Source organism: Oncorhynchus keta, chromosome 20 (assembly GCF_023373465.1).
Source record: "Oncorhynchus keta strain PuntledgeMale-10-30-2019 chromosome 20, Oket_V2, whole genome shotgun sequence".
In the NCBI taxonomy this organism is placed as follows: Eukaryota; Metazoa; Chordata; class Actinopteri; order Salmoniformes; family Salmonidae; genus Oncorhynchus; species Oncorhynchus keta.
The window spans coordinates 48,285,441-48,296,825 of NC_068440.1; the positions used below are offsets into that span (position 1 = coordinate 48,285,441).

Here is an 11,385-nt window from a genome sequence, read left to right on the forward strand (position 1 = left end):
TTTATTCCCCTGAGCTACTGTCATCTATTCCCCTGAGCTACTGTCATTTATTCCCCTGAGCTACTGTCATTTATTCCCCTGAGCTACTGTCATTTATTCCCCTGAGCTACTGTCATTTATTCCCCTGAGCTACTGTCATCTATTCCCCTGAGCTACTGTCATCTATTCCCCCGAGCTACTATCATTTATTCTGCTGAGCTACTGTCATCTATTCCCCTGAGCTACTGTCATCTATTCCCCCGAGCTACTGTCATCTATACCCCTGAGCTACTGTCATTTATTCCCCTGAGCTACTGTCATCTATTCCCCTGAGCTACTGCCATTTATTCCCCTGAGCTACTGTCATCTATTCCCCTGAGCTACTGCCATTTATTCCCCTGAGCTACTGTCATTTATTCCCCTGAGCTACTGTCATTTATTCCCCTGAGCTACTGTCATTTATTCCCCTGAGCTACTGTCATTTATTCCCCTGAGCTACTGTCATTTATTCCCCTGAGCTACTGCCATTTATTCCCCTGAGCTACTGTCATTTATTCCCCTGAGCTACTGTCATTTATTCCCCTGAGCTACTGTCATTTATTCCCCTGAGCTACTGTCATTTATTCCCCTGAGCTACTGTCATTTATTCCCCTGAGCTACTGTCATCTATTTAAAATCCCCAAACACCCTGTAAAATGACATTGTGGTCATATGTTGTACTGATTCTCTGTCTTCCTCCCTGACCAACAGGCCACTATGGACATCCCAGGGTTGAACCTGAGCCAGCAGGACTACTACCCCTATGTTAACTACAAGATAGACTGCAACCTGCTAGACTTCAAGTAGAAACCACAATGTCACTTCCTGTTTCCTGTGACATCATCTCCCGCATGGAACATTCACAATTGAGTGTTTTGGAAATTCAATTAACATTGCTTTTCATTCCCATCATCTTAGCTTTTTTCAGAGAGAGAAACACCAAGTTTTTTTTTAAATGTTCAGGGGAAATGACAAGAAAGCTATATGTTCCTATATTTATATAGAATGAATCATTAGAAATTACATTTTTTTTAAGTTGTTTTCCTCTCCACCCTGGTGTAAGTGGTGCAAGTATTGTCGATATATACAGTGTACAGTATTGTCGATATATACAGTGTACAGTATTGTCGATATATACAGTGTACAGTATTGTCGATATATACAGTGTACAGTATTGTCGATATATACAGTGTACAGTATTGTCGATATATACAGTGTACAGTATTGTCGATATATACAGTGTACAGTATTGTCGATATATACAGTGTACAGTATTGTCGATATACAGTGTACAGTATTGTCGATATATACAGTGTACAGTATTGTCGATATATACAGTGTACAGTATTGTCGATATACAGTGTACAGTATTGTCGATATATACAGTGTACAGTATTGTCGATATATACAGTGTACAGTATTGTCGATATACAGTGTACAGTATTGTTGATATACAGTGTACAGTATTGTCGATATATACAGTGTACAGTATTGTCGATATACAGTGTACAGTATTGTTGATATACAGTGTACAGTATTGTTGATATACAGTGTACAGTATTGTCGATATACAGTGTACAGTGTTGTCAATATACAGTGTACAGTATTGTCAATATACAGTGTACAGTATTGTCGATATACAGTATACAGTATTGTTGATATACAGTGTACAGTATTGTCGATATATACAGTGTACAGTATTGTTGATATACAGTGTACAGTGTTGTCAATATACAGTGTACAGTATTGTCAATATACAGTGTACAGTATTGTCGATATACAGTGTACAGTGTTGTCGATATACAGTGTACAGTGTTGTCGATATACAGTGTACAGTGTTGTCGATATAGACAGTGTACAGTGTTGTCGATATACAGTGTACAGTGTTGTCGATATATACAGTGTACAGTATTGTCGATATATACAGTGTACAGTATTGTCGATATAGACAGTGTACAGTATTGTCGATATAGACAGTGTACAGTATTGTCGATATAGACAGTGTACAGTATTGTCGATATAGCCAGTGTACAGTATTGTTGATATATACAGTGTACAGTATTGTCGATATATACAGTGTACAGTATTGTCAATATACAGTGTTGTTGATATACAGTGTACAGTATTGTTGATATACAGTGTACAGTATTGTCGATATACAGTGTACAGTGTTGTCGATATACAGTGTACAGTATTGTCAATATACAGTGTTGTTGATATACAGTGTACAGTATTGTTGATATACAGTGTACAGTATTGTTGATATACAGTGTACAGTGTTGTCGATATATACAGTGTACAGTGTTGTCGATATATACAGTGTACAGTATTGTTGATATACAGTGTACAGTGTTGTCAATATACAGTGTACAGTATTGTCAATATACAGTGTACAGTATTGTCGATATACAGTGTACAGTGTTGTCGATATACAGTGTACAGTGTTGTCGATATACAGTGTACATTATTGTCGATATACAGTGTACAGTATTGTCGATATAGACAGTGTACAGTATTGTCGATATAGACAGTGTACAGTATTGTCGATATAGACAGTGTACAGTGTTGTCGATATAGACAGTGTACAGTATTGTCGATATATACAGTGTACAGTGTTGTCGATATATACAGTGTACAGTGTTGTCGATATATACAGTGTACAGTATTGTCGATATATACAGTGTACAGTATTGTCGATATATACAGTGTACAGTGTTGTCGATATAGACAGTGTACAGTGTTGTCGATATAGACAGTGTACAGTGTTGTCGATATATACAGTGTACAGTGTTGTCGATATATACAGTGTACAGTGTTGTCGATATATACAGTGTACAGTGTTGTCGATATACAGTGTACAGTATTGTCGATATACAGTGTACAGTATTGTCGATATAGACAGTGTACAGTGTTGTCGATATAGACAGTGTACAGTATTGTCGATATATACAGTGTACAGTATTGTCGATATACAGTGTACAGTATTGTCGATATAGACAGTGTACAGTGTTGTCGATATAGACAGTGTACAGTATTGTCGATATAGACAGTGTACAGTATTGTCGATATAGACAGTGTACAGTGTTGTCGATATACAGTGTACAGTGTTGTCGATATACAGTGTACAGTATTGTCGATATGCAGTGTACAGTATTGTCGATATATGCAGTGTACAGTATTGTCGATATATACAGTGTACAGTATTGTCGATATAGACAGTGTACAGTATTGTCGATATACAGTGTACAGTATTGTCGATATACAGTGTACAGTATTGTTGATATATGCAGTGTACAGTATTGTCGATATATGCAGTGTACAGTATTGTCGATATATGCAGTGTACAGTATTGTCGATATATACAGTGTACAGTATTGTCGATATATACAGTGTACAGTATTGTCGATATACAGTGTACAGTATTGTCGATATACAGTGTACAGTGTTGTCGATATACAGTGTACAGTGTTGTCGATATAGACAGTGTACAGTATTGTCGATATATACAGTGTACAGTATTGTCGATATATACAGTGTACAGTGTTGTCGATATACAGTGTACAGTATTGTCGATATATGCAGTGTACAGTATTGTCGATATATGCAGTGTACAGTATTGTCGATATAGACAGTGTACAGTGTTGTCGATATACATTGTACAGTTTTGTCGATATATACAGTGTACAGTGTTGTCGATATATACAGTGTACAGTGTTGTCGATATACAGTGTACAGTGTTGTCGATATACAGTGTACAGTGTTGTCGATATATACAGTGTACAGTATTGTCGATATACAGTGTACAGTGTTGTCGATATATACAGTGTACAGTGTTGTCGATATACAGTGTACAGTATTGTCGATATATACAGTGTACAGTATTGTCGATATACAGTGTACAGTATTGTCGATATACAGTGTACAGTATTGTCGATATAGACAGTGTACAGTGTTGTCGATATATACAGTGTACAGTATTGTCGATATATACAGTGTACAGTATTGTCGATATACAGTGTTGTTGATATACAGGGCATTCGGAAAGTATTCAGACCCCTTGAATTATTCCACATTTTGTTACGTTACAGTCTTATTCTAAAATGTTCCTCATCAATTTTCACACAATACCCCATAATGACAAAGCGAAAACAGGTTTTTCGAAAATTTTGCAAATGTATTAAAAATAAACATTTATAATAAATTACCAGATCAAAAGTGTTAAGACCCTTTGGTATATTTACATAAATATTACCACCTTCTACTATGAGACGCGAAACGGAGCTCAGGTGCATCCTGTTTCCATTGATCATCCTTGAGATGTTTCGACAACTTGATTGGAGTCCACCTGTGGTAAATTCAATTGATTGGACATGATTTGGAAAGGCACACGCCTGTCTATATAAAGGTCCCACAGTTGACAGTGCACGTCAGAGCAAAAACCAAGCCATGAGGTCAAAGGAATTGTCCGTAGAGCTCCGAGACAGGATTGTGTCGAGGCACAGATCTGGGGAAGGTTACCAAAACATTTATGCAGCATTGAAGGTCCCCAAGAACACAGTGGCCTCCATCATTCTTAAATGGAAGAAGTTTGGAACCACCAAGACTCTTCCTTTAGCTGGCCGCCCGGCCAAACTAAGTAATCGGTGGAGAAGGACCTCGGTCAGGAAGGTGACCAAGAACCCGATGGTGACAGAGTTCTTCTGTGGAGATGGGAGAACCTTCCAGAAGGACAACCATCTCTGCAGCACTCCACCAATCAGGCCTTTATGGTAGAGTGACCAGACAGAAGCCATTCCTTAGTAAAAGGCACATGACATGGAGAGAGCTGAAAATAGCTGTGCAGCAACGCTCCCCATCCAACCTGACAGCTTGAGAAGATCTACAGAGAAGAATGGGAGAAACTCCTCAAATACAGGTGTGCCAAGCTTGTGGTATCAAACCCAAGAATACTGGAGGCTGTAATCACTGCCTGAGATGTTTCAACAAAGCACATTTCATTTTTAATACATTTACAAAAATGTCTAAAAACCTGTTTTTGCTTTGTTATTATGGGATGTAGATTGATGAGGAAAACAACAATTTAATCTATTTTAGAATAACGCTATAATGTAACAAAATGTGGAAAAAGTCAAGGTGTCTGAATACTTTCCGATGCATGGTAATTGAAAAGAATCTACCAAACATCTAATTAAAATGTATGTAATGCTCTCTTCTCATTGCTGTAAAACGGTGTGCTTAAGATTTCAGAAGCACCAATGCAAGTAGGTTGTGACAGAAATGGATTTTGGGCTGAACAGGGCGGCTGCTGTCCATGGTCGTAGACTGCACTCTGAGAAACATTTGAGGAAACGATCTGCCTTTTAAGCAATCTCCGAACAGGCTTTTTTTGTGTTTAAATTGCAGTAACATTTAGAATTTGGCCTGTGTCTAATGAGTCCATTACAAAGTTCATGATTTTGACAGATTATGTGAGGGTCTTTACTATCTGGGATCATTGGGAAGTTAACATGTAAAATGGTCAAGGGCTAGGTAAGGGTTATGGTTAGGGTAGGAGTTTAGGGTAGGGATGTGCCAAAGACCCAGAAAGTCAACCTGGTCTCAGAGCATGTATTACTATTCTGTATGTAAATCCGAGACTATTCTGTATGTAAATCCGAGACACCTGATCTATTATAATGTTTTAAATGTCCTATGATATGGATTCATCTGTGGATGTCCATCACCCATTCCGTTTGATATGTTATTAATTACAATTCATATTATATGTTACGAATTTACAAAACGTATAATGTTAGGAATTCGCAAAATGTACTATATGTTACGAATTGAAAACATTTATATGTTATGAATTCTATCTAGGTGGATAATTAGCTAAAATGCTAAATGTATCCCTTATAAGATTCAAACTCGCAACCTTTGGGTTGCTAGATGTTCGCTTTATATGTTATGATATGTTACGAATCCTAGCTAGGTGGCTAACGTTAGCTAGGCTAGGGGTTAAGGTTAGGAGTTAGCTAACCCTTTAACCTAACATTCTAAATAGTTGCAATCTAGCTAAAAAGTAGTAAGTAGTTGAAAAATTGCTAATTAGCTAAAATGATCAAATTGTCCGTGAAAAGATTCGAACTCGCAACTTTTGGGTTGCCAGATGTTCGGAATATATGTAACCATACCAAATGTAACATATCATACTATACTAAACAAAAATATCAATGGCATATATAATGCAATATGCAACAATTTCAACGATTTTACAAATTTACACTTCACATAAGGAAATAAATGAATTAGGCCCTAATTTCACTGGGCAGGGGTGCAGCCCCAAGGGTGGGCCTGGGAGGGCATAGGTCCACACACTGGGGAGACTGGACCACCCACTGGGGTGAAAGGCCTACCCAATCAAAATGTATTTTCCCCACAAAAGGGCTTTATTACAGACAGATATACTCCTCAGATTCATCAGCTGTCCGGGTGGCTGGTCTCAGACGTTCCCGCAGGTAAAAAAAGCCGAATGTGGATGTCCTGGGCTGGCGTGGTTCTGGTCTGAGACCAGTGGTCTGGAGTTGTGAGGCCGGTTGGACGTACTGCCAAATTCTCTAAAACAACATTGGAGGTGGCTTATGGTAGAGAAATGAACATTCAATTATCAGGCAACAGCTATGGTGGACATTCCTGCAGTCAGCATGCCAATTTCACACTCCTTCAAAACTTGAGACATCTGTTGCATTGTGTTGTGTGGCAGAACTGCACATTTTAGAGTGACCTTTTATTGTCCCCAGAACAAGGTGCACCTGTGTAATGATCATGCTGTTTAATCAGCTTCTCGCTATGCCACACCTGTCAGGTGGATTGTTATCTTGGCAAAGGATAAATGCTCACTAACAGGGATGGAAACAAATTTGTTCACTAAATTTGAGGGTAACACGTTTTCTTTTGCGTTTGACCAATTTCTGGGATCTTTTATTTCTGCTCATGAAACATGGGACCAACACTTTACATGATTAGTTTGTATTTTTGTTAAGTATAATTTTAGTGTACCGGGTTTACGTTTACTATGTTACGTCTGGTTTATGAGACAAGGCTGGGAAAGCACTAACCATTCTGTGAGCTATGCGATGCTGCAAAGCGCACCGTGCGTAGATCAGCAAAGCGCAGAATCTTCGCAGTGGATGGAGGCAAACGGAGTAATGAAAGATGCTTTAGCCTTGATGAATCTAACGGGCATTTCGTGGACAGCTTTGTGTCAGTAAAAATTGACACTTTGAAGCGAGTGGTGCAGTGGATGATATTCTGATGGGTTGTGGAGGAAGCCGGTCCGACACAATAATCGAACCGAGGTATCATGAAAGCTGGACCCGAGAAACCGAGTCGACATGGCTCACCAATACAGACGCCGAGGCTGCTCTTTCTACTATCAACAGTAAGAAGTGTCGTGATTGTGGAAAATATTCTGGATTTAAAGCTGAAAAATACGCAGGTTGGGTTGGGTAGCAGCTATCACGTAGCTTGTCTATTATACTGCTGTATAGACCTGCTGTAGTTTACAGATACTTTTTTTTAATCGAGGCAGTGAGTGAATCATGTATCTGTTCATTGTCATGGTGAACAGCGGCAATTTGGTGTAAATATATTGGATAAAAACGGGTCAATAATAAGTAATACTGTATGCAGAATCATCTTCACACCAGTGTGGTGAGATGGCCCATATGAACTGTGTGGTTAAGATTGTTTTAATCCACCTCAGTTATAAAGGGTCAGTCTCTCAATGCCCCATTCTGTTTTCATGTACACTACAGTCAAACTACACAAGGTAATAATCTCACTACTTTTGCTACCTTGTAATTGATATGTAATCCCTTACTCTGTGATTTACCTAGTCAGCAAAGTACATGTTACAACCTTAATTTTAAACTGATTAAATAAATACAAATTCTCACCCATCTACACACAATACCCCATAATGACAAATACAATGATGACAAATACATAATACATAAGTATTCACACTCCTAAATCAATGCTTTGTAGAATCACCTTTGACAGTGATTACAGCTGTGAGTCTTTCTGGGTAATTCTCTAAGAGCTGTGAGTCTTTCTGGGTAATTCTCTAAGAGCTGTGAGTCTTTCTGGGTAATTCTCTAAGAGCTGTGAATCTTTCTGGGTAATTCTCTAAGAGCTGTGAGTCTTTCTGGGTAATTCTCTAAGAGCTGTGAGTCTTTCTGGGTAATTCTCTAAGAGCTGTGAGTCTTTCTGGGTAATTCTCTAAGAGCTGTGAGTCTTTCTGGGTAATTCTCTAAGAGCTGTGAGTCTTTCTGGGTAATTCTCTAAGAGCTGTGAGTCTTTCTGGGTAATTCTCTAAGAGCTGTGAGTCTTTCTTTCTAAGAGCTGTGAGTCTTTCTGGGTAATTCTCTAAGAGCTGTGAGTCTTTCTCGGTAATTCTCTAAGAGCTGTGAGTCTTTCTGGGTAATTCTCTAAGAGTTGTGAGTCTTTCTGGGTAATTCTCTAAGAGCTGTGAGTCTTTCTGGGTAATTCTCTAAGAGCTGTGAGTCTTTCTGGGTAATTCTCTAAGAGCTGTGAGTCTTTCTGGGTAATTCTCTAAGATCTTTCCACACCTGGATTGTGCAACATTTGCCCATTTTATTATTTTCTAAATTCTTCAAGCTCTGTCCAATTGGTTGTTGATCATTGCTAGACAACCATTTTCAGGCCTTCTCAAAGATTTCCAAGTAGATTTAAGTCAACCTGTAAACATGGCCACTGAAGAACATTCACTGTCTTCTTGATAAGTAACTCCGGTGTAGATGTGGCCTTGTGTTGTAGGTTATTGTCCTGATGAAAGGTGGATTCTTCCTCTTCTTCAGGTAAAGGGCTGGAGGGTATTCAGAAGGAGAAGAGGATGATGGTGACCACAGGGACCCAGTGTGGGAAGCAGACCCTCACCAGCTCTGGACCCAACCACTGGCGGTCCTGCCACGATGTAGGCCTCACTGTATGTCCATACCAAAAGGGTAGTCTACTGATAATCAGATGATGACTGTCATAATCAATGAAACCAGTGTCTTGACAATGTCCTGTCAATCAGTATAAAACAGGAGTGGTGGGATTATCATATATAACTTGTTGCTTTGTCTACTCAGTACTAATCTAAACCATAGACTAGTAGCCTACATAACATGGGTGGGTTAATGAATCAGTGTAACTCAAGATGACAGTGTGGGCCTATATACTAAACTATACTACTGTAGAGGGCCTATATACTAAACTATACTACTGTAGAGGGCCTATATACTAAACTATACTACTGTAGAGGGCCTATATACTAAACTATACTACTGTAGAGGGCCTATATACTAAACTATACTACTGTAGAGGGCCTGTAATACTAAACTATACTACTGTAGAGGGCCTATATACTAAACTATACTACTGTAGAGGGCCTATATACTAAACTATACTACTGTAGAGGGCCTATATACTAAACTATACTACTGTAGAGGGCCTGTAATACTAAACTATACTACTGTAGAGGGCCTATATACTAAACTATACTACTGTAGAGGGCCTATATACTAAACTATACTACTGTAGAGGGCCTGTAATACTAAACTATACTACTGTAGAGGGCCTGTAATACTAAACTATACTACTGTAGAGGGCCTATATACTAAACTATACTACTGTAGAGGGCCTATATACTAAACTATACTACTGTAGAGGGCCTATATACTAAACTATACTACTGTAGAGGGCCTATATACTAAACTATACTACTGTAGAGGGCCTATATACTAAACTATACTACTGTAGAGGGCCTATATACTAAACTATACTACTGTAGAGGGCCTATATACTAAACTATACTACTGTAGAGGGCCTATATACTAAACTATACTACTGTAGAGGGCCTATATACTAAACTATACTACTGTAGAGGGCCTATATACTAAACTATACTACTGTAGAGGGCCTATATACTAAACTATACTACTGTAGAGGGCCTATATACTAAACTATACTACTGTAGAGGGCCTATATACTAAACTATACTACTGTAGAGGGCCTATATACTAAACTATACTACTGTAGAGGGCCTGTAATACTAAACTATACTACTGTAGAGGGCCTATATACTAAACTATACTACTGTAGAGGGCCTATATACTAAACTATACTACTGTAGAGGGCCTATATACTAAACTATACTACTGTAGAGGGCCTGTAATACTAAACTATACTACTGTAGAGGGCCTATATACTAAACTATACTACTGTAGAGGGCCTATATACTAAACTATACTACTGTAGAGGGCCTATAATACTAAACTATACTACTGTAGAGGGCCTATATACTAAACTATACTACTGTAGAGGGCCTGTAATACTAAACTATACTACTGTAGAGGGCCTGTAATACTAAACTATACTACTGTAGAGGGCCTATATACTAAACTATACTACTGTAGAGGGCCTGTAATACTAAACTGAAGCCTCCGTGTCTATGACTGTTAGAATGAAATCGTCTTTTGTCCTTTTACAGCAAACAAAAAAAGAGTCCAGAAGGAGAGCATCTAAGGAGGTGCCTGCTCCGTCTAAAGCGGTCCAGTCGGTCAGTGGCAGTGAAGACACCGTCCCACTCAGTCAGGCCGGTGATGAAAGGTGAAAACAGCCAGAGGAGGTTGGAGAACGATGATCTACTGTCTGGTTGAGCTGGAATAGTCCTGGAGGGTTGAGCTGGAATAGGCCTGGAGGGTTGAGCTGGAATAGGCCTGGAGGGTTGAGCTGGAATAGGTCTGGAGAGTTGAGCTGGAATAGGCCTGGAGGGTTGCAGACGAGTCCTGATTCCTGGTGACAAATGTTGCTTGTGTCCCAAATGGCACCTGATTCCCTGTGTAGTTCCCTATGTAGTTCCCTATGTAGTGCTCTATGTAGTTCCCCATGTAGTGCTCTATGTAGTGCTCTATGTACCCTACATTACTCATCTCATATGTATATACTGTACTCGATACCATCTACTGCATCTTGCCTATGCCGTTCTGTACCATCACTCATTCATATCTTTATGTACATATTCTTTATCCCTTTACACTTGTGTGTATAAGGTAGTAGTATTGGAATTGTTAGTTTAGATTACTTGTTGGTTATCACTGCATTGTTGGAACTAGAAGCACAAACATTTCCCTACACTCGCATTAACATCTGCTAACCATGTGTATGTGACAAATACAATTTGATTTGATTTGATGTAGTTCCCTATGTAGTGCTCTATGTAGTTCCCTATGTAGTGCTCTATGTAGTTCCCTATGTAGTTCCCTATGTAGTTCCCTATGTAGTGCTCTATGTAGTGCTCTATGTAGTTCCCTATGTAGT

The 11,385-nt window shown here is 38.9% G+C and overlaps 1 protein-coding gene across 2 annotated transcripts; it reads left to right on the forward strand.

Moving 5' to 3' along the window:
* The first annotated feature begins 7,077 nt into the window (after positions 1-7,077).
* Positions 7,078-10,703, forward strand: si:ch211-215i13.3 (brain and acute leukemia cytoplasmic protein). Of its 2 annotated transcripts, none has more exons than XM_052473142.1 (3): positions 7,078-7,438; positions 8,880-8,995; positions 10,556-10,703. In XM_052473142.1, the coding sequence occupies exons 1-3, from the start codon at positions 7,312-7,314 to the stop codon at positions 10,676-10,678; spliced, it is 366 nt and encodes a 121-aa protein (XP_052329102.1). In that variant the 5' UTR covers positions 7,078-7,311; the 3' UTR covers positions 10,679-10,703. The 2 variants fall into 2 exon arrangements, with proteins under 2 accessions (XP_052329102.1, XP_052329101.1); XM_052473141.1 differs by having other exon boundaries at positions 7,081-7,438; positions 8,880-9,007.
* Positions 10,704-11,385: the final 682 nt, after the last annotated feature.

What these genes read in the sequence shown, in the direction of transcription:
- si:ch211-215i13.3 (XM_052473141.1), top strand. Translation starts at nt 7,312, where the DNA reads ATGGGTTGTGGAGGAAGCCGGTCCGACACAATAATCGAACCGAGGTAT. An exon ending in TGCTCTTTCTACTATCAACA is followed by an intron (nt 7,439 to 8,879) that starts GTAAGAAGTGTC and finishes CCTCTTCTTCAG; the next exon opens with GTAAAGGGCTGGAGGGTATT. An exon ending in GCCACGATGTAGGCCTCACT is followed by an intron (nt 9,008 to 10,555) that starts GTATGTCCATAC and finishes GTCCTTTTACAG; the next exon opens with CAAACAAAAAAAGAGTCCAG.